General features: G+C 55.8%; 8 protein-coding genes across 8 annotated transcripts; 3 read left to right on the forward strand and 5 right to left on the reverse strand.

Moving 5' to 3' along the window:
• Positions 1-3,114, forward strand: VTJ04DRAFT_7825 (uncharacterized protein; the record flags this gene model as incomplete). Its single annotated transcript, XM_069366194.1, has 1 exon — positions 1-3,114. The coding sequence occupies one exon, from the start codon at positions 1-3 to the stop codon at positions 3,112-3,114; it is 3,114 nt and encodes a 1,037-aa protein (XP_069217153.1).
• Positions 3,115-6,215: 3,101 nt separating this feature from the next.
• On the reverse strand, positions 6,216-6,898 carry VTJ04DRAFT_7826 (uncharacterized protein; the record flags this gene model as incomplete). Its single annotated transcript, XM_069366195.1, has 3 exons — positions 6,216-6,307; positions 6,391-6,683; positions 6,762-6,898. The coding sequence occupies 3 exons, from the start codon at positions 6,896-6,898 to the stop codon at positions 6,216-6,218; spliced, it is 522 nt and encodes a 173-aa protein (XP_069217154.1).
• A 3,347-nt stretch (positions 6,899-10,245) lies between these two features.
• VTJ04DRAFT_7827 (uncharacterized protein) lies at positions 10,246-13,204 on the reverse strand (the record flags this gene model as incomplete). Its single annotated transcript, XM_069366196.1, has 4 exons — positions 10,246-12,122; positions 12,194-12,878; positions 12,951-13,055; positions 13,181-13,204. The coding sequence occupies 4 exons, from the start codon at positions 13,202-13,204 to the stop codon at positions 10,246-10,248; spliced, it is 2,691 nt and encodes an 896-aa protein (XP_069217155.1).
• A 603-nt stretch (positions 13,205-13,807) lies between these two features.
• On the forward strand, positions 13,808-14,739 carry VTJ04DRAFT_7828 (uncharacterized protein; the record flags this gene model as incomplete). Its single annotated transcript, XM_069366197.1, has 2 exons — positions 13,808-14,071; positions 14,215-14,739. 2 exons carry the CDS (start codon positions 13,808-13,810, stop codon positions 14,737-14,739), a joined length of 789 nt encoding a protein of 262 aa, XP_069217156.1.
• Positions 14,740-15,312: 573 nt separating this feature from the next.
• On the reverse strand, positions 15,313-16,350 carry VTJ04DRAFT_7829 (uncharacterized protein; the record flags this gene model as incomplete). Its single annotated transcript, XM_069366198.1, has 1 exon — positions 15,313-16,350. One exon carries the CDS (start codon positions 16,348-16,350, stop codon positions 15,313-15,315), a length of 1,038 nt encoding a protein of 345 aa, XP_069217157.1.
• Positions 16,351-16,462: 112 nt separating this feature from the next.
• On the reverse strand, positions 16,463-16,924 carry VTJ04DRAFT_7830 (uncharacterized protein; the record flags this gene model as incomplete). The annotated part of the gene is made up of 3 exons (XM_069366200.1): positions 16,463-16,500; positions 16,695-16,748; positions 16,816-16,924. The coding sequence occupies 3 exons, from the start codon at positions 16,922-16,924 to the stop codon at positions 16,463-16,465; spliced, it is 201 nt and encodes a 66-aa protein (XP_069217158.1).
• Positions 16,925-16,994: 70 nt separating this feature from the next.
• VTJ04DRAFT_7831 (uncharacterized protein) lies at positions 16,995-17,464 on the forward strand (the record flags this gene model as incomplete). Its single annotated transcript, XM_069366201.1, has 2 exons — positions 16,995-17,107; positions 17,194-17,464. 2 exons carry the CDS (start codon positions 16,995-16,997, stop codon positions 17,462-17,464), a joined length of 384 nt encoding a protein of 127 aa, XP_069217159.1.
• Positions 17,465-17,779: 315 nt separating this feature from the next.
• Positions 17,780-19,794, reverse strand: VTJ04DRAFT_7832 (uncharacterized protein; the record flags this gene model as incomplete). The annotated part of the gene is made up of 2 exons (XM_069366202.1): positions 17,780-19,251; positions 19,332-19,794. The coding sequence occupies 2 exons, from the start codon at positions 19,792-19,794 to the stop codon at positions 17,780-17,782; spliced, it is 1,935 nt and encodes a 644-aa protein (XP_069217160.1).
• Positions 19,795-21,757: the final 1,963 nt, after the last annotated feature.

Here is a 21,757-nt window from a genome sequence, read left to right on the forward strand (position 1 = left end):
ATGGACTACATGTCTGAGGAACCGTCAGACTCCGATGAGGAGGAACTGCCCATGGAGGACAATGGCACGCACTACAACCAGCTCACTAGGGCTATCGAGAGAAAGCTTCGGCAGCTGATACGTGATAAGGCGAGGAAGCGGGAAGAAGTTGTCAAGCTCCGTCGCACCAGAGATAATTTGGACAACGAATTCCTGCAAAGTCTGAGACGACAAGTGGTCTCAAAGAGCCGGAACGCCGTGATACCCGTGGACCAACTCAACGAAAAGCTGGTTGAGCTCCAGAGGATCCGCGATGAGTGCAATGCAGCTGAGTCGGCCTACGACAAACTTGACGCATTGATCGAGGCTGCAAAGCGCGACTTGGCGATACTTGGTCAACATATCCCACGGTTCCCTTCCCCCCAGGCTTCTGGGGTTGGTCCCTGGATTCCGCCCCCGCCACCGCCATCCATGATGCCGTCCATGGTGCGATCTATGACGCCTCCAGTTACGGTGTTGGCGCCGAGACATGTTGACCCCAGAGAGCCAAAAGGGCCTTTGTTCTTTGTCCCACGGCGAGAAGAACGACCGGTAGAACTCCGTGGGATCTCTCCTGACAGGGACGAGGACATTCATTTCCTTTACCAAGACCTGCTGGATGCCGCAGGCGATCGCCAGCTGGTCAAGGAGGAGGTTGAAGACCTGGCTCTGCGTCGAGACAAGATATTGTATGACTTGGAACTCGAGCTCCATCGCAAACGGGTGCGTGAGAACCAAGGCAGCCAGGTCAGCGAGAACGACCTCATCGAACTACGATTGGCCTTATCTCAGCCACCAAGCAGCGTTGAGGAGTTCCAGACCAAGTTTGGCATTGACATCACTGAGGATAATCTGGACTTCCTACACCAGTTTGAGTCCGAGATGAAGCTCGCTCAAGAGAAGCTCGAGAAAATAACCAAGGTTGTCGACCAACTTCGCGAATTGTGTCTTCGCAAGAACGTCATGCGCAAACACCGGTCTTACCACGAGGACCTGTGCATCTTCAGCAGCTTACCCGGCTGGTCCCCATCCCCAAATGACGGGAATATCCCCATTGAGTCCTTCGAGAGGCCGACAACCAATTCCGCCGTCAAGCAGCCGCCTTCTCTCGCTAACCCACGATTCCCCATTCTTCTCTCGAACCCAGCGCACGTTCTTGAGCTGCGTACACCCCGCCAGGCACTTGAATATGCTGAGCGGCTACCCAAGAACAATCCCCAGAATGCAGCAATCTACGCCCGATGCATGAAGGAAGTTGGTATCAGCGAGCACATGTCCAAGGCATACGGCACCAGAGACTTTGTCAATGAGTGGCTCATCCACCGTCTCCGAACCGAACCGCTCGAGGCTGAGCTCATGCTCTCCGTTGCAGAACAGTTTTTCCACATTGTCAACCTGCGCCGCTGGGAGGAGGATGTGCTTCGATACTGGCGATTGGACGGGACGGGTGCCCGTTCGCGCGGGGCTGCGACGAGCGCTGGTGGCGTTGCTGGCTCCATTCCCGGTGAGGATAAAGTGCTTCGCGATTTGCGGATCGGCAACCTCGCTCGCAAGCATAGTCACCTCTCGATGAACCCTGTTGGCGTTCCTGTCCCTGCACCACCCCCGAAACCCGTTCCTGATATCGGTCCCGGTGGCTCCACCACGCCTTCATTAACTGACAGCCGAGCATCCTCTTGGGTGAGTAGCGCTGACGGCGCGAAAGGCAACTCGGCCGCTGGGACTCTGCGAGGAGTCGACGGCACTACCATTATAGGGGAAAACGCCACTACTACAGGCAAAGCCGTCGAACCACGTAGCGGAAAGAAAGAGGAGGTCGAAATGCCAGCTTCGGTTGTCAAGGAGAGCGAAGCCCTACCGTCTTTCCCTGCTCCTGCTGAAAAGGGGGAGAAAACAATGATTCCTCCCCCTCCTGACGTCAAGGAGAAAGACCTTCCGCCGCCCGGTGGCTCCGCTGCTGAAAAAGAGGAAAGAAACATACCTTCTCCTCTCCCTCCTCCTCCTCCTCCTCCTCCTCCTCCTCCTCCTCCTCCTCCTGCCAAAGAAGAAATTCCGCCGCCGGGTGGTTCTGTTGCTGAAAAGGAGGAAGGCAAAACACTTCCTCATCACCCTCCTCCTCCTGCCAAGGAGAGTGAAGTTCCGCCCCCTGTTAGTTTTACTGCTGAAAAGGAGGAAAGCAAAATACCTCCTCCTGCCTCTCCTCCTGCCGAGGATAAGGAACTTCCGCCGCCTGGTGATTCTGCTGCTGACAAGGAGGCAAACGAAATACTTCAATCTTCCCCTCCTCCTGCCAAGGAGAATGAAGTTCCGCCGCCTGTTGGCGCTGCTCTTGAAAAGGAGGAAAGCAAAACACTTGCTCCTCTCCCTCCTCTTGCTCAGGACGAACTTACACCGCCTGGTGGCTCTGCTGCGGAAAAGGAGGGAAGCAACCTACTTTCTCATCATCCTCCTCCTCCTCCCCCTCCTCTTCCTCCTGCCAAGGAGAGTGACGTTTCGTCACCTGTTGATGCTGATAAGGAGGAAGGAAAAATACTCTATCTTCCTCCTCTTCCTCCTGCGAAGGAGGGCGAAATTGTACCACCTGTTGATCCTGCTGCTGGAAAAGAGGAAAGCAACGTACTCCCTTCTCCACCTCCTCTTCCTTCTGTAAAGGAGAGCGAAATCCCACCGCTTTCTGGTGATCCTGCTCAGAAGGAGGACAGCACAATACCTCCTCCTGCGCACGCGCTCGAGACACATCCTGCTCCTCCCGCCACTGCAAAGGAAGACCTCCCAGAACCTCCGCCTCCTCCAGGCCCTGCTCTCGCCGCTGCGAAGGACGAACGTGAAATCCTTACACCACCACCGCCTCTTCCGCCTGCTGCTACCAATCCAACAAAGGAAGAGGACGAACATCCTCCACCAGCTTCATCTGCTGCGGGGCCGGAGACCGAGAATGCTCCGTCTCCTGCTGCGGCTCGAACTGAAAACGAAATCACAATTCCACCGTCTGTTTCCACCCTTGCGAAAGAAGATGGAAGCCAAATCCCTCCTCCCCTCGCAAACAACGGTGGAAGCGAACAAGTCGACAGGAAGGTTGAAGAGAAGCCCGCCTGACTAGATGGCCTGTTTGCTTGTCTTCTCAAATGCTGCCCTTTCCTCTGCTCTTGCTTCACCGCTCCAGATGCACTTGCACCCCCGCCTTAACTTTTCCGTTTCCCACCAACCTCTACGGTTCATTGCGTTCTTTTTATTATTCGTCTTTTGTTTGTAATAGCGCTGCTGGTCGGTTTGTTTTGTTGATGGGAATGTACAGAGTAGGTCAGGCATATCTTGGAATGGGGCTTCATGATTTAGACCTGTTTGGGATGGAACTGGCGGACATTCTTCGGAGATACCACGGGAAATTTGGTTTAGGCAAGGAGGAAAATTGGTTGTATCTTGGATTATGGGAAGGTATCCTACGGTGTACACGAAAACGTAATATCCTTTGCCCTCTGGGCTGGCTTCTCTTGGGTCTAACATCTCTCCATATCGTCATGTCCAACCTGTCCACCGTCACTGTGACCAGCGATCCTCAGTCTACTGACACTACATACCAACCTGGGCATAGGGGTTCAACACGGACACGGTCTCTTTGGGACTAAACACTGTGTGTATGACACCTGTGCTGTAAAATTCTGTAATAAGTCCGTGGTTGTACATACATGGCTTTCATTCTGACTTCAAAGGTACCAACCGTTTCCCAGACCGGTCCCAAGATGTAGATTCAATTTCGGCACAAACGGGGCTGAAAAGCCTTCTGTTGGAGGAGAATGCACAAGAGAGCACACCACCACGTCCCAAAGGGGGTCGCCGCATTTTGCGATGATTGGACAGGACCTCACATCGTGCATATGCTTCCCATGGTAGGGATCGGGATTGTGTCGCACGGGAACCGCTTCATAATTTCACGGCCCGCGCGAGCCTGAAGATCTCACGGTGCTGATGAGAAGAGTCACTCCGAAGGATGCGTTGGAGAGTTTATAGTAGTTTCAGGCTTCATCGATCCTTTGGGCCGTACTTACATAGCATCGGGTTTCGCATCCCGAAATGTCCGTTGGGCCGGTGAAAGCTGGGATGAGGAGATCTGACACCCACACGGAGTACATATGGTTTCCTGTCCGACACCATTGCCCAGGCCACGGCATGATCTGGGCAAACTGATGCGTTACACAGGATACAGAATCAGAAGACCCCGTGGTTGGGCCGGCGTTATTGGTGGACGGCGGCTGATAGGGAGGTGACGATGATCAACATCGTATCGTTGACAAGCCAGATTTGCCTCAGTGAACAGTTGACAAGAGCATCCCCGAAAAGTGAGTTCTATCTGAACACAAAGGTAGGCATCGAATCTCCGCCCTCCACGTCTCCAACATACTCCAGACTTGGTCATCTTGTCGGAGTCACCCTCCCGTCCCAGCATCCTTCTGACAGCTTGCAGAATCCTGCAGATTTCTGCAGTCCGAGTCCCACTCGGGACTTGCCTTCACGTGACTCAGTTTGTCATCAACGCAGGGCACCTAGTCAATGATAGTCCATGTTTGTCCCAGTTGAAGAGGAAAAGGAAAAGAAGGCTGTAAATAATAGAGAAAACCAGTGGAAACCTTCGATACGGTGGGAGGAACAAGGCCGCTATGGTGCAGAAGTCAAAGACTCAAAGGGAGGCATGTCATCATGGATGTTTGCTAATTCCCATAGCCTATCCATCGTGTGTATTGCTCCATGAATTTCAGTCCTGACCTGCTTTCAGTGAGCTCTTCAAGGGTATGTCATTCACATTACGTTTCCGGGCCAACAACGCCAACCCTGAGACTCCTGAGTCAAGTAAACACCACGCTGCCGTCTGATACTTTAGAACGCTGATCCAGCTCCAGAAAATATTGTCAACTACAAACTTATCAGACATCAAATCCCATCCGAATTGCCCCGGTCAACGTTGTCGAGTTCCTCCGCTCAACTCGCTCGAAGTGTGGAATTTTCTATACACAACTACACTAACAGCATGGCACGCGTTGCCAACCAACTGATACAAAAGAAAGAATGTCTAGTTATACAAACTGACCTTCGCTCTTCCAAAAAAAAAAATACAAAAAAAAACCTCTGTCAGTCAATCATAAGACCGCTCTTTGTCATGTTTCGTCCCTAACCATGTGTTTCACCTTGCATCTTCCCGGCGGAGACGTGCCAGCAGTTTCCCCAGTTGCTTCAACCGCGAGATAGTCGAACCCTCAGCTTTCTTCGACGACGAATACTTTCTCTTTGTCGCCCCTCCTATTGTGATTGTTGGTGCCCCTGAACCTTGGCTGTAGACACACTCGCTGCTCGAGCTCGTGGCGTCGCTTGGATGGCTGGGTTCTTTTCTGTTGTTGGAGACGTTGTAGATGAAGGATTTCCTTCTCCACCAAGCCGTGGTGGGTTTGAAGCTGGATTCTTTGCCTCGTACAAGGTCACGTCGTGGTCGTTGATCTTCCTGCTGTGGGTCTGGTGGTTCAGGATAACCAAGTATTTGGCGTGACAAGGTAATGCTGCCAGTGTGAGTTGTCGTTGCTTCATAGCTTCTGCTGGAGGTTGCTTGAGAACGTTTCTCTCGGACTTCAAGGATTGGAGTCATTGAAACTCCGGCCGGTGTTTCGAATGCCTCGGTGGATCGTCCCCTATCACTGGGATTGGTGATTCTCAATTCATCCTTCTCGGACTCCATGTTGAGAGGAAGCTCCTGATACTCGGCCACCTTGAGGATCTCCGGCTCCTTGGGGTGCCCTCCCATCCCGGGCCTATCTGCCTCTTTTCCCTGACTCTCCCTCACCGTTTCTTTCGTGATTGGAGGTCGATTTACTGCTTGAAATGGCATGTCATCACTGTCCCTTGGTCCATGAGCATCAGATTCACCATCAGCCCCCCGCCTCTCAACGACTCTGTCCCGTCCAGAAAACCACTTTTGGGAGAATGACCTTATGCTCTCTCGTGCCCTGCCGCCCCAAACGCCTATCCTCTTCGACCCTTGTGTCCCCAAACCGTCACCACTTGCTTGCCTTAGAGTCGCGACCGCGGCCAAAACCTCATCGGCATCCTCCCACCTGGCACCCAAGGGATGTATCTCCAATCTCTTTGGCATCTTCTTGTTCCAACAGATCCAATACTCGACGTTGAACGGATCACCAAGTCTCTTGACCAAATCAGGGTACGACAACGGCCTCAGCTCCTTGTTCTTCTTGTTGGTGCGGCTCTTTTGCTTCAGGTCCTACCCTGAGGAAGCTGATGGATCGGACTGACGGTTCAGAGCTGGCGACAGCGCGGATGTCGAAAAGGCACGTGAGAACCAATCTACCTTGCGACTTCGTATGTTCTCACCTGCTCTGCACGATGCGACGATGATCCGTGCAGCTTCGTCGGCGAGGGCCTGGCGGAGAGGGTCGGGAGGTACGATTGGGTTAAGTCGGCGCATGATCTGCGCGTAAATGGGAGCCTCATTGTCAGTGTAGCCAAAGAAATCTTCATCCTCTTCTGCCTCCCTCCCCTCTTCTTTCCCTTTTTTCTGTCTTTCCTCCATTTCCAGCTCCAGAGCTGAGAGAGCATCCGCCTTTTCGTTCTTGGTATACTGGCCGGTGGTGTTGAGCCGGTTGCTGGTTAGTCCCCTCGAAACGCTGGACGGATGAGAGCCAGTATGAGAAATAAGGTGCAGCCCACGAGCAGCCTTCAACCGGTCGTCTCTGCCAACATACACAACTGGATCTCCGCTTCCAGTATTGTGGGTATTGGGCAGAGAAGTCACCACGTTCAGACCACCTTCAGGGCTGTTTCTTGAACTTGTCCCGAGACCAGAGTCGCGCTCGCTGCTATTTCTGCTGTCTCCGGGCATTTTGAGAATGCATCTGACAGGCATTGCTGTGGTGGTGTGTCGGCGGCTTCCGATAAAAATAGGGTTCCTTCGGGTATCTCTTAAATGGTCTTCGGGTAGAGCACGAGCCTGGGCGTCGCCGGTCTGAGATGAGATTTTCATCCCTCTCGAGTCATCCTTTAGCTCATTTCCAACACATCCGCAGTGATCATGGCGCAGGGAATGCTCGAGCTCCAAGGCAGAACGTGTTCGCGAGCTGTTTCCGGCAGTCTTTCGGGTGTTGCTGGAACTGGTACTTCCTCCGTCTCGAGGATCTCCTTCAGGAGGCCATCCAATGACTGGACTTGAGAAGAGGTCGAAGTCGTCGTCGCTATCCGCCTTGAGAGATGGGTATAATGCCGGAAAGCCAGAAGGAGCGTCGTGAGGTTTGGGGAGTGTGAAAGGAGTCCGTTTCTTGTGCGGCCAGAATCTCTCACGGGCGTTCTGCTGCTGGGCCGATGATGGGAAAGGTCTCGCACTCTGGTCTCCAGACCTTGACGCAGCAGCTGGTGGCTGACGAGGAGCGGACCTGGAAGCTGGTCCAGGAATTATCCGCGAGGTGCCATCCTCTTCCAAGATGCTCGATGGACGCAAAGAGGATGTCATGACGGTATCCTCAAACATGTTGGGACCGAAGAAAGTGTCTCCGGAGAGGCTAGGTGACGGAACGGCTGGGATTTGGTCAAGTCCGAGGTCTGGAGAGGGGGTAACTTGAGGATCGGATCGGACTCGAGGTTCATTGCGATCTGGAACAGCATGCGTCTGATGCCCCGTTTTTGGGCTACCTAGCCCGCTGGTCTCACCGGCCGTTTCATTCGGAGAAGAGAAGGGAGGGAAAGCGGAAGTGATGTAGCGGGCATGGAAGGGCGAAGGGACCTGAGCGCGTCGCTGAATTTTGTTGACGAGAGACCTTCCAATGTTGGGGTCAGACACACTTCGGTACCGGGGCGGCGGCTTGGTGCCTGTCTTCAGCTGGGCCTGGCGCTGCCCGAGGCAAGTGTTGGAACTGGGATCCTGCGGTGGGGATACAAGACCATGGCTGCTGGTGGAGCGGAAGTCGGGAATGGAGGGAGCTAGAAGGGCGTCAGCCTGGAAGTCGTTCGTTCCAATCTGGGGAACACGGGGTCTCGGACCAGGCCAAGGGACCTGGCGAGCGTCACCGCGACTGCCGCCGTCATCCTAGGTGGGTGTCCTAGATCCCGATGTTGCGCTTCCGGTGGCTCTGTGTCGTCTTGCTGCTGGTTCCAGGTATAATTCATCTGGACTGGCGTCCCCAGGGGTACCTCCTCCAAACTTTCCACTGAATCGTACTCTTGACTGCCTCCTCGATCTGGTTTGCGACCCGGTTCTCGTGGCGTCGTCACACCAAGCCACATCCTCAACCGCACTGTCGCTCACTGGCCGTTTTTGAAGTCGCCGAGGTCTTTCTAGGAGATCGGCATCCTCTGGTCGCTGTTGCTGGGGAGAGAGAACTGGGTACAGACCATACTCTCCTCTTAGTCGCGGCTGTTCATCTCGCTGCTGTGAGGATTCAATGTTCTTCTCTTTGTCATTTACTTGGTTGGTTTCGTTTTCAACTCGTTCACAAACAGACGACGATGACGGGGTAGTCGTGCCAGGTGATTTCGAAGAGCCCTGGTTGTCTTTGACAAGATCCGAAGCGGTCATCGCAGCTGGTTCGTCGGCTGCCCAGGCTTGTTGTTGCCAGTAATTCCACGGCGCAAGGGAGTTTGTATCGCTGGTAGGATGGCCCCGCTGAAGGAGTTGACTTGGTTCCAAGAGACGAAGGTCTTTCAGGGTGTGTAAGGTACGGGGTCTCGAGACGAGAGCAGGAAGCGAAGAAAAACTCTCCGTAGAGACGGAGGGGATAGGTAGGGATATAGGATATGTCTGAGGTTGCTGAGGTTGAATGCGCACTGAAGGTCGAATACCAGGGGTACACGAAGGCTGAGGGAGTATGAGAAGGCGATGATGCACTTGGAGGTACCTGACCTAGGGCAACGGCGATCTGCCTGTTGCAGGCAGGACTCCGGTGTCATCCTGCAATGCCATGGAGGCAACTTCAAGAGCGGGGGGTGCTTGCCCAGGAGCAGTGTGGGGGAGTACAAGCATGGCACCCACAGCCTTCGAGGTTGCGACTCAACCGCATTGGATCCGATAGAACTCATCCAAGCGGAGGTCAAGTGTGAGGCAGTAGGGACCTGACCTACATGATAGGTTCAGGTAGGGGTAACCCATTAATCGCCTCACGGCTTCCAAGGCGGATTGAGGCCGGGTGCATGGGAAGGTGATGGTGAAGTCGTTGTTCTGCGGAGAGTGCTTCAGGCCAGGCACTGCCACCCGTCGAGTAAGCTCCTGCCTTCTGCCTCGAGGACAAGTGATGCCATCCCTGGATGGATGACATTCCCCAAGCAAGCAGACACAGCTGCCGTACTTCTCCTCTCATGAGGTGGGTGATCATAGATAAGGCCAGGCACATCCGTCATCCCCTTGCCCTGTGCCTAATTACTTGATACGTCGAGTTGCGGTCAGTCGGGCAACGACACCCGGATGCAGCCCCCAGTATGCTTGGTCGTCACCATGATGCACTTTGCTGTCCGACTGGAAAACATAGTGTCAAATTGGCAGCTGATGCCATCGTCAGGATCATAGGGGTGCCCTAGGTAGTACCTAGATACCGAGATGGGCATCCTAGAGGCTGAAGGCAGTTGCTCTCACCTGCCATGCATGCCGTCGAGCCCAAGGCAGTGACCAAGTACTCAGGCCGTCTGGGGGCCTGGAACTTGTTAAGGTGAAGGCTGAAGAGCGAAGGAGCACTCTTCTCGTTCCTGCATCCAGGAATGGAAGGCACGGAAAAGGATAAGCCCTTCCCCCCCTTCTCGCCAGCTCGGATTCTGAAAAAATTTCTCTTCTTCCCGACCGGCTTCATCATCTCGTCAAAAAGCTTGGAGCATGGAGATGTGTGAAGAGACGAAACCTAAGTCACAAACATCTTGGAATCGACTTGGCTCCTCGCGGCAGAGATAAATGATGTTTCCACATGATGGTTGATCACACCAACGCCTCGCTGCTGGTGCTTGTGGTGTATGTAGACCCGTGCTGAACCTCAAACCTCTTCCATGCGAAGAACCGAGCAACCAATCTAAATTACAACCTCTATATTACAACCTAAGGCAAACTTCCTCAAGCCAACGCCAGGTCAAAATCACAACAGCCTCCTGTTTCGCTGTCCCGCTCACCCTCTCTGTATGCAGGTCGCAACGTGGACGACAGAAACGAATCATGAAAAGCGGTAATAATTCACACAGAGTCGAGAAATTTAACGCTCTCTACCTGTTCTCTCCCTCTCCTTCTTCGTCCTCCTCCTCATCCGCCTCTTCCACAGTCACGGCCCTCGGCCGCCGCTCGCTCGTGTTGCTGCTGCTCTCGCCAATCGCCTCGCTTCCCTCCACTTCTGCCTGCGCCTCTACCTGTGCGCTGACGGCTGCATTCCCATCCCTTGGAGTAACCTCATCCAGCCCTGTTGACCTTGTCGTCGTCACATCTCCGTCAGACCTGTTGACGGCATTGCTGTTGTCGTTGTTATTGTCGTTGCTCCCCTCCCCAGCCTCATCATTAGCTGTTTCTTGGGGCCCATCAGTCTGTAACCCAAACACAGATCCCCCAGCAGCCCGATCGTTTCCGTGTCCAAACAGTTGCGCTGGTCCTCCCCAGCTTGGAGGGGCCACGGGGATCGGCGCTGCGGTGACGACCGGTTGCTGTTGCCTCCGGACCTGTGGTTCCGAAGAGGCACCACTGCTACCACCGCCCCGCGACCCCGGCCTGCGAGAGGACTCGGAGCTCGGCCGTCCCACTTGTGCCGAAAGACCCGATGGTCCGGGGGCAGGACTAGTTCCACGGGACCGGGGCTGATGGGCAAAGACAGACCGCAGCATGTCCTGCGCGGAGCCGTGGGCGTTGCTATTTTGTGGTGCTGGCGTCGTCGTCGTTGGTAGCGTTGAGTCGGGAGTCACAGAGTCTGGTCCTACCCGCTGGAGGGGAAGTAATGACCACCCAGGCGGAATGACGACTCCCTCGGGGAGATCTGGACTACCCGAAGGAATGGCCCCGGCCCCGCTAGCGACATGCCGAGTGACAACCGGCCGGTTGGCTGTGAGCTGGGTGGGCGCAGCCGGAGGGGGCTGTTGTACCAACGGGGCATGCATCACGAATGCCTGATGAGCTTGTTGCGGTTGAGGCAACAGAGTTGCGGGTATCGCAACCACGGATGGGGCCGCTGCCTGCTGGCCTTGTGCTGGTTGCGTCGTCGATGGTGCGGCTTGCCCGGATTGCTGTTGTAACTGATGTAGACGCGTCATCTCGTTCATCAGGAGGTTCATAACCTGGAGTTCATGAGCCGCATTTTGAAGGTTGACCATTTCCTGTCGGACCTGTTGGCTCAGAGCCTGGATCTGGCTGCGGATTTGATCTATTCTAGCGTGGAGATCATCGCCACCTTGCTGGGCCGCCGGGGCTGCGGGAGTAACAGCAGGACCTGGAGGGGCGAGAAGGGCAGGGTCAATTTGCAACCGCTGCGCCAATTCTCGGACCTCATCCACTCCGCCCTGGGCGAAACCCAACCGGATAGGTCCAAGATTGAACATTCTGACGTTCTGATTCCTATTCTGCTGTTGCTCCACCCCACCTGCTCCTGGTGCAGGTTGACCACCACCAGGGGCTGCCTGTCCGTTTGCCGGGGGCTGGGCTTGGTTTTGACCAGCCGGAAAACCCAGACCCAGGCGAAAGACCATCGCGCGGGGATTAGCCGGCGCGGGTTGCGGCTGGGCTTCCTGAGCAACTGGACGGCGACATGTAGGGCAAACTTGCTGTCGCTCCAGCCAACTCTTGAGACAGCCAAAGTGGAGGACGTGACCACACGGCAGTTTCTTCGCCCGGCTGCGCTGGACCTGGGTCGAATCTTCGGGGTTCCAAGGCCGCATTTCCTCGCGACAGATAATGCAGGTATCTTCGCGGCCAAGATCTTCGGCGGTGGCATCAGGGTACTGCTGCATATGCTTAAGAGCTTGACGGTACCGGATAAGCGCGTGAAGCCTCTTGAGAAACGATCTCGTGGTCATGAACCAGTCTCTCATAATATGGATGGGCAGGCCGTAGAAGGTGACGAGGATCGAGAAGAACGCGGTGTAAATGCTGAGTTTGATGAAATCTAAATAGCCTGTTAGCAAGACCGCTCTACCCTCTCTGAAGAACTCATCCCCTCTCTCTTGTAGTACATACCGGTAAACAGGTCCAGAGACAAAACCCATTGACCTTTTCCTTCCCAGCCCGGAACTTCGATATCCATCTCGTCCACGGCGTCCGGGTCCGGCAGCTCTTCATTCTCGGCAGCAGCATCTCCTGCCTCCCTCCGGCGCAAAATCTCTTCCCGCTGCTCGCGGAGGCGGCGGCGTCTGTCTTCCAGGCGCTGTCGTGTTTGCGTCTTGGTGACGTGCATCTCCACGAGCGAGACGATGTAGCGGGCAGCGGTGTGGAGCGACGAGACGGTGAGGACCGCAAATTCAAAGAGGAACATGACCATCATGGTAGGACGGGCTTCCTCAACCACGGTCCTGACAATGTATGCCAGCAGCCAGACGTCGTAGACGATGCTGACCAAGAGCGAGAAGCAGAGACGGGCGTGGAACCAGACGGGGTTGGCAGGAGGTTGCTGCTCAAGCACTTCGACGCGGCCTTCGCCAATCCAACCCCAGACCTTGCCTGTGACGAGAGCCGTAAACATGATGAGGAAAAAAGCGCCGACCTCGTCTCGGAAGATGGTCATGGCCAGGCAGGTTTCGGTGATGGCGAACCATCCTTTCTCGTAAAGTTGCTCTATCTCGGCGGGGCGGAGGGGTCCGAAGCAAAGTCGTTGGAGTAAATAGATAAAGGAGCTGTAGACGACGAAGACAAGATTGACCAAGACCTGGAGTGGAGGTTGACTACCGTCAGCGTTGGGACACCTCCAAGGGGGGAGTGGGGGGTGGGATTGACGGACCATCAGGGACAGGTTGCTTTGCGACAGATGGACCATGGCAGAATAGAAGTTGGCGCGCTGGTAGAAAGCGGACGCGATAACGGCGGCCGCGAGGGCTGTCGAGGCCTGGGCAGGAGAGGAGGCAAGTATGTCAGCATCTCGGATCATCAAACATCATTCAGCCCCTCCTCCATCATCAACCAACATCCACTGGAGGTAAGGGCGCTGCGAGAAAGCCGGGAAGCTCTTACCCCTGCGTACCAAGCGACGCGCATCTTGTTGTTCATTGACCGCTAGCTGTGTGCATGTATCTATGTCGAGTCGCGGTCGGCCCGCTGGAATTGAAAAATCGAAGTTTGTAGTTCGAAGACGGCAAGTTGAGGATGGTGGCGGCGCTGGATCTTCAGGTGTCCATTGTGACGGCGATAACAGCAACTCGGTGGTATCGCTGAGAGGATGAGATAAGCTGAAGGTCGCAGGATGTGGATGAAGCAGGCCGCTGCGGTAGGAGTCCAAATGCTGAAGCTGGCGAGTTGCAAACGGGGCTCATCCAAGCCGAGTTTCTCGATGACGAACTTGCTGCTTAATGCCACGTTATGGAAGCCACTCCAAGGAAAGCTCTAGTGATCACCAGCCGCGGCGGGCATGTGGGGCAGCTGTATGTATGTTACATGGAAACCCCTGTCGGGTATCGTAATTTACCTGGTGTTCGCTGCTTCACATGCTTTGGTGCTCCAACAGCGAGAGCTGCTCACCTCACATATCCTGCATCATTGTTTGACTTCCGCGTTCTAAAGTAAAACTAGCCCGACGTTTGGTAGCATTCACATAGACTGCACTAGACTTGGGGTAGAACAACTTCGTCCTTGCCATCCGCCATGACCTCGCTTCCGTCCATCATAACTCCGGCGCTGCTCTCATCTCTCCGAACCCACCCCAACCTTCCCGCCAATACCTGGTACTTCATCGCTGCCACCACTCTCTCGCAACTGAATCGCCCCGATGAGATTCCAAAGGTGTATCTTCACGCCTTACGGCCCGGGCCCGGAGAGAGCCCGCTCAGCCACGACGAGAAGCTCTGCATCTCCCGCCGTATGCGCGAGGCCCTGATCAAGGCTGCTGCCGTCGGCGGGGTTCCGAGGGTACTGTATTGACCGATCCGAGTTCTGATGTTGTTATCGCTCCAGAGGAACCTACTTCCTTCTGCTAGGTCCCCGGTCCCAGTAGAACCAGGACGTTCCCCGGCTGATTGTGCTCCTCTCCCTGATTTCCTCGCTTCCTTCAGACCATCAACGCCCTCCTCGAACTCAAGAAGGTGACTCCTGAGGAGCTACTGGATGTTCCAGAGCCCGTCTCAGTTCCAGACTCTGAGAACGCTTGTTCCTCCCCCACAGGCCGACGCGCCGACCTGTACGAAACCCCGACTTCACAAGTCCTCCAGCGCGGACAGGCCTTCTTCGACATGCTCTACGGCAAGGTAGCACGCCGGGTCATGAGCCAGATGGATGGCTGCGGCACAGAGGATTTGGGCCTCCTGGCCCGGCTGGCCTACGGTTATATCTTGAGCAGTACCGCCGTGCTCAGTCCCGCTGAGACATCCTTCGTCATGATCGCCGGCCTCGTTCCCCAAGATGTGAACCCCCAACTCAAGGGCCACCTCCGCGGCGCCCTCAACGGCGGCGCCACTGTTGACCAAGTGCGCGCGGTTCGTGGCGTCGTTGTTGACCTCTGCCGAGCCGCGGGAATGAGACTGCTGGATCCCAACGAGCCGGCTGGCTTCGGATGGAGGAGTGAGGTTGTGGACCTGTGACGAGGCGAGCTTTTTTGAACTGACCTCGCTGACGGGTCAGACCTCAAGGTGGAACCATGGGCGGCCCGCCTTCGACTCCCTCCATGATGTACTCAGTAGTCTAACTTTGTATTAGTGTACCGTACATGCTCCATATATATCTGTTCCAGCTAACGTTCCAAGAATTCGGAACTCTTTCCCAAGATGCTCAGATGGATCCAAACTGGTCCTGCTAACAGACAGACTACGTATGCTCCGCCGATTTGACCACGATCCAATCGACCGACAACTGACTTGCGAGCTGAGAGGACTTGTGCATCCTCCACAGCACAAAAACATGCAATTTTGATGCAATTGGGACAATTCTGACCTAAAAGCCGCCCCCTGATTCGCATGCTGGACTGAGTTGTTCCCCAGTTCGCGCGCCTCGGCGCCCGGGGGCTCAGCTCAGCTCGACGGTCCGCGCCGTGACGCTATCCCCGTATGGGCTGGAGCTGAACAACACCCCAGGCGCGGCCTCCGGGCATAAATTCATCTGTCTTCTCCCAGTCTTCCCTTCCTCCTTCCCCTTTCTCCCTTCTTCCTCCGCCGCCGTCATGGCTTCCCGTCGCCGCCTTCGCTGCCGCCTTTCCGTATCCTCCGGAGCACGCCGATCGTAAGCCAACGCTTCCGGATTGTGATATCCTCATCCCGATCCCACGACCACTCGCGGTCCTTGCCGTCGCAGTCCCGCTCCCACATGTACTCGATCTCGAGCCCGACAGCTGCCAACGCCTCGGCGTCGAAGAATGGAGCCATCTTCTGCCTACCCGTGTGAAACCCGGCCACGACCCACGCTCTCGCCGTTCCCTCGTCGTCATCTCGGAGAAACCAAGCGATCGACCGCCGGAGATTTTCGTGCTGCCACGGCATCCAGAGACAGTCGCATGCAATAACCCGGTCGAAGGCGTGTTTGTTTGCCAGGGCAAACTTGATGTTCTCGTCCTCCTCCCCGTCCCGCTCTTCCAGCTTCCCCCATTCGTGGCCGACAACCTCAACCCCGCTTCCGCCCTCCCCCGAAGCCGAAATCCGAAACCTCCCGTTGGGCGCATTCTCCTCGCGCACAAGCCCCGCGACATTCTGTTTGAGCGTCTTTATGACCGGAAGAGTCGGGTAATCCGTCGCCACGACCCTCTTCGCGCCTAGCAACGCAGCCATGATACTCGGAAGCGCCGTGCCCGCGCCCAGTTCGATCGTCGACAGGCCAGTCACGTCAAACAACTCCTTCGGTCCGCCCTTGGGCGCAAATCTCTCGTCCCACAACAGCCTTCCATCTCCATCGCCCTCGTCCCCGGCAGATGCATACTTGACATCCAACCCGAGCGTCCCGGCCTCGACCAGCTCCGCAAGTAACAACGCTGCGTTCCATAGATAGTGGCTGAACAGATACCGATCCTTTTCTGCGTTGACATCCGCCAACGCGAGGTCCAACGGCCGCGGAAGATGCGGCGAGGTGTAGCGTAGCCCGTGCTCCTTATCGCCGTGCTGGCAGGTGACGTCATCCGGGAAGATGACGCCCAGGGACGAGGCGAGGTAGTCTTCAGGATCGTCGGCGGGGGAGCCGATGAGGGTGAGGCGAGAGACGAGGGCCATTTGGAAAGGTAGGTACCTGACCTAGGTAAGTGGTGGCTGGGCGTATAGGGAGATGGATGGAACAGTCCGTAGTAATATGCGAAATGTGTGTGATGTGTAAGACGAACCCCCTTCAGCAGATGAGTTGGGCAAGGAGGATGCGTAATCGCCCTGGAAGTCTGTCAGCCTAGGCTCGACACGCCATCAGGTCATAATTGGTGGTTTTGAGTCTCCTTCTTCATCACGCCTCTCCATCCGATGGCGAGTTCGTCAGGTCGAGTCAGGATCGCACTCGCATACCTCGCCTTTGCCCGAACAAAAGACGGGATGGGATGGATATCGGGATGCTTGATCTGCCAACCTACCTCGGCCCAGCTGCTGGGTTTTTCTCTTGGTAAAGAGGGTTTTCGAGTCCAGATCTGACAAAGGACTCGCTTGGTCTTCCTCGCATGAACAGCGCTCGGGAGGAAAAGGAAGAAAACAAACAAAAAAGTTCGGCGATAAGCTTAATGTTGACCAATGTAACGGCGGGGTAGAGGGGTTGGTGGGGCACACTTCCCGAGGGGCCAAAGCTGGGCCTTCTGATTGTCAACATTCGGGCCTCGGAGCTCAATGGTTCACATCTCTTGATGTTCAGTCAATACCATGAAACAATCATCACCATCATGATAGTCAGGATCTCGAGAAATGTTGTGTACACATCACATTACTCCCAGCCCAGTAGCTGGATCTGTATTGATTTATCTGTCCCCGTGTCCCCACGCGTCTTGCGTCTTGCGTGAAGCGACATCAAGAAACCAGAAGAGACCAAAAAACAAGATTGCGATCATAATATCACAAATCAATTACCAAAACCCATTCCAGATTTCCTCCCTATCCTATCCATTCCAGTTGTACGAGTAGTAGTAATGAATCCAAAAGCCGCCCTTCCCGTTTAGAAAAACAAAGTTCCCTAACCCGACCCGACCGACCGCCTTGTCTTATTGTCATTCAGTCATTATTAGATCCCCTCTCTCCCACCAACGTATTTTCCCAGTGTTGTGTGTCTCAAGCTTTCAGAAGAAAGCGAGCCAAACGTAAAAGGAAAGTCGTAGAAGAAAAAAAAGGACAGGTACATCATCCCCGTATCCCGTAATACCCTCTCTGACTTCGAAGAAACAAGCCTGTATCCGAGGGGTTAAGAGAAAAAAGTAAAACACAGAAAAATTATTAGAATACAAGTTTATGTGTCACAAGTCCTCATTCATGCAAGAAGCGGGAGAGAGGGAACTGAGGATGATGATTTCCGACAGGAGGGGTATCATTGTTGGGGGTTGGTATCCTGAACCAAGTCGAGAGAAAAAAAAAGTAGATGAGGTAGTGACAAAAAGGCGGAAGAGGATATAGGTAAAGGATCAGGCGGAGAAGAGGACGGAGAGATGTGTATGGAGGAGAGCGATGGCACCCTTGCTCACTGCACAGTGACCGCGACCGACTCAGGCGGCACCAGACCTTTCTTCTGGGCCTGCTGAATCTCGAACATCTGCTGCCTCTGCTCCGGGGTCGGGTCGTCCGAGATCCAAGGCCCCTTCTCCTCTTCGGTGGCGTTGTGGAAGCCCTCGGCACGCCTGACCGACTGAACGTCCAGGTCAGTGATGTACCTGCCGTCCTTCAGAGGGAGGCGCAGCTCCTGGTCCGTCGACAGCATCATGTCGTCCTTGGCGAGGCGACGAGGGCCGTCAAACACGGCGATGACACGCTTCTTCATGTTCATCTGGCCCTTATCAAAGCCCCATGACGACGGGTACTCGCGCCGGCTCTTGCGGCCCCGGCCCTTGTGGCCGCCATGCAGCGGCACGCCGCCGCGCGAGTGTGTCATGCCTCGCGACTTCTGCACGCCATTGGGACCGGTGGTCGGGGACGACTCGATCTTGCTGGACGAAGAGGACGTCGATGCCCTCTTCATCGAGCCCTTGCCGCTGCGCTCGTTGGCAGGCTTGCCATTGCCGTCGGCCTCGTCGTAGTCGCCGTCCTCCATGTGCTCATCGTCGTTCTCGGCGTCTTCGGTCGAGGTGATCATGGTCGGGGTGGTGAGAGGGAGGTTGTGCCTCTTGAGCGTCTCGATGACAGCCGGGTCGTTCTCGACCTCGGCGAGGTTCTTCGCGGTGATGGCCTCGGTGGGGTCCTCCTGCTGCACAATACGCAGGACGCAGTCGTCCAGGTGCTCGTAGAAGTCCTGGGCGTTGCTGAAGGTCTGCGAGCAAGTCGAGCACTTGCCGGTGGCATCAGGCGCGTAGCCAGTGGGCTTGGCGTTGCCGTTGCTGCCCGCCGACTTCTTGCGGCTGTTGGGCGGCGTCTGCTCGACGCCATGCACGGCAGTCAGGTGCCTCTTGAACACGTCCGCCCGGTTGAACGACTTCTCGGCCGCTGACCCGGAGCCGGGGCAGAAGCCGCACACCATGGTGCCCTTGTAATGGGTGAGAGTGTGCCTGTTCTTATCATACTTCCTCGCGAATCCCTTGATGTGGTACTCGCAAGACGTGATCGGGCACTTCTCCGGACGCTCCGTTTGGTGGGTCAGCATATGGGCCTTGAGGTCCTTGAAGGCCTTGCCGCAGTCGGGGTGTGGGCAGCGCTGCTTCTCGCGAAGCTCCTCGCCGCCGTATGGTTGCTCGGAATAGAAGTTGTTCTGGAGGGAGATGTGGCTGCCGCGGCGCTGGGGGTCGGCAGCGGGCGGTTGGAAGGGCGAGTATGGAGAGTACGCTGAGGCGTTGCTGTTGACGTTGTTGGGAGGCATGAAGGGCGAGGTACTGCCGTTGCGCATTTGTGGCGACTGAACTGACAGCGCAGGGGATGCCGGATATGTTGTTGTTGGCGGCGCCGGGTATGAGCTCTCATACGGCATGGAGATCCCCCGAACTTCAGGGTGGATCAATGAGGGATCTGGGCGGAGAGAACATTGTTAGTCGGCTGTCCTGACGTTGGAAGACTGTAAAGACCTGGGGATATGAGCCAACACTCACCAACATAGCCGGGTCCCTTGGCGGGTTGAAAGTCGAAGGAGGGGCTGAAGTGGTCGATCGGGCCGGGAGTGAAGGAATAATCGCCGGGAAAATAGTCTCCCTGGTCAACAATGCTCGGAGCCATGCCGAGGCCGTTGTGAGGAGCGCCGGCGGACCAGTCCGAGATTGTCGGGGCGGCCATCTGGCCGTGAGTCGAAAGGGGAGATCCCATATTGGACGAGGACGCGCTGGCAACGCTCAGGTCTGAGCCGCGCGCGGCGTCGCCGTCGTCCGGGTACATGCCTGGGGAAGCCCTCCCGCTGTTGTCGTGGGGGTTGTACATGTAGGACGCCTCAGGGCCAGCGTAGGCCATCTGTGGCGGCACGTACTCATGAGAAGTCCGTGGGTAGGCGCTGTAGGACTCGGGGGAGAGACCGAGGTCCATGTTGGGGGTAGAGTACTGGGGCGGGTCCGGGTAGGTCATGGTTGCGATAGTTGTGGATGGTTGGGTTGTCGGTCTTCGGTGTCGCGACGGCCTTGTGGGCAGCGCTCTCTCGAAAGACGCAAGAAGGCCGCAGATCTCTCTTAGGCTGTCCGAAGGGTAAACCGGACCGAGTCAGTCAATGCACCCAAGGGGCAACGACATCAACAAGCCACCGACCGATGAGTCCAGCTCACCTTTGCACATGTGCATGCAAAAACGAAAGTAAAACTCAAAAATTAAACGCAACGATGTGCGCTGTCTCAGTTTGCGATTGTCGATCTTAAGTGGTGCCGAGATCTGGCCGGTGTGGTTGTGGTGGAAGAGATGGTGCTGTAAACGCGTCTCTGGCAGTCCATACAAGAGCGAGTGTGGTGTGTGTAAGTGGAATGCCGGCGTCTGCCTGCTTTGCTCTGCCACTGAGATGTCTTGCCTAGCGCGGGGGCACGGTGCCAAACACAAAGAGGTTCTTGGTGATGGAGGAGATGTCTGGGTGAACGAGAGGCTAGTCCAGTGAACGGAGGGAGGGGGGTGAGGTTTCTATATACGCCCGTGGCCGTCTTGTCGACGGGACCTTTCTTGGTGGAGGACGATCTCGTCCCCCAAGGTAGGGCTCCCCGTCCAACGAGGCTCAGTCTGCAGACTGCATGGGGGCGGGTACAAGACGTGCGAAAATGGACAGGGGCAGGGAGGCGGTACAGGGGGTACCCTCCGTGTCTGGGTTGCATGGGGCTGGCTTTGGGCTCGGATCGACGAGGGGGGTGGATGTGACCCAGGTTCGTGGATACGTACCGACATTGGCGCCCTCTTGAGGACTGGAGACGCTGGGGACACACACAAGGTCCTGCATCCACTCTCAAGAGGGTCCCCGTCCCTGGGAGCTTGCCCTCCTGCCACACCTCACACCCCTCTCCCCCATGTCCCCTGATTGGGGTGTCCTGGTTGGCCGCGCGGGAGTGCAAACAAGGGTAAGCGAGTGGGCGGAGACTTCGAAAGTGCTCTGGGCCTGGACTTGGTTGTCGGTCTTGTCGTGTCGTCTCTCTGTCTCTTGCTGGGGCAGAGAAGCGAGAGGAGCAAGAGAGCGTGATGAGACCAGAGACAGTGTCTCCAGTCTCTCTTCCTATGGTTTCCCAGAATAGCTCTCATCAATCTCGCGGTCGCGGTTGTATATTCATGCAAACCGGTGAACATGAACAGGCGAACATTGATTGAGACCTACAGTACCGACGGGAGCTAGGAGAGGGCTTTCTTGTTCGGGTTCAGGTTGTCAACGTTGGTTTCCCGGATGCTAGACTGTCCGCACTGAAACAAACCACGTTTGTCCCCCGCACCTTGCCCGCCACTGGTCAGGACTGGAGGCTTCAGTCTTGTTGGCGTCTTTGATGGCTCTGGCCGTTTCTTTGGGCGAGAGCCCCTTTCCGCCAGACCGTCTTCCTGGCACCAGTTGTTTCGAGGACAACAAGGTCGCAAAGTAAGGGATGGCAACCCGACGGCGGGGAAGACTGGACTTGACATGTCTTGGGCCATGATCTAGACCAGCCCCTTGTTAGTTGTGCATCTGCCGTTCTGACGTTGTTTTGCTTCACTTTCACTGTCTTCTCCCAACCCCTGGAATTGGCGATGCGCGAGATGCGTGAGAGCCAGAAACCCTAAGACGCGCGCCGGAGAAAAAGCGCAAAGCCAAGAGTTGGTTTGCCGATGCATCCATCTGACAGGGCCCGTCGTCGTCTTGCTGGTGGCCAAGTCCCAAGCCCCATAGCCAGGCAATAGCACTTAGTAGTAGCACGGGTGTGCTTATCGCCTCTGCAACAAACACGCTTGATAGGCCGAGTCAGAAATTGTAATGCGGGATAAGGCAACGTTCTCCATGGTCTCTTTGATTGAGAACTGAGTAGGTACATCGCCTCCTCCACCACATTGCGACCTTGGCAGGACTGCTTCACATTCCAAGGCCTGCCATCTCATC

This window comes from Mycothermus thermophilus (genome assembly GCF_041956435.1).
Source record: "Mycothermus thermophilus strain CBS 625.91 unplaced genomic scaffold VTJ04scaffold_5, whole genome shotgun sequence".
Lineage (NCBI taxonomy): Eukaryota > Fungi > Ascomycota > Sordariomycetes > Sordariales > Chaetomiaceae > Mycothermus > Mycothermus thermophilus.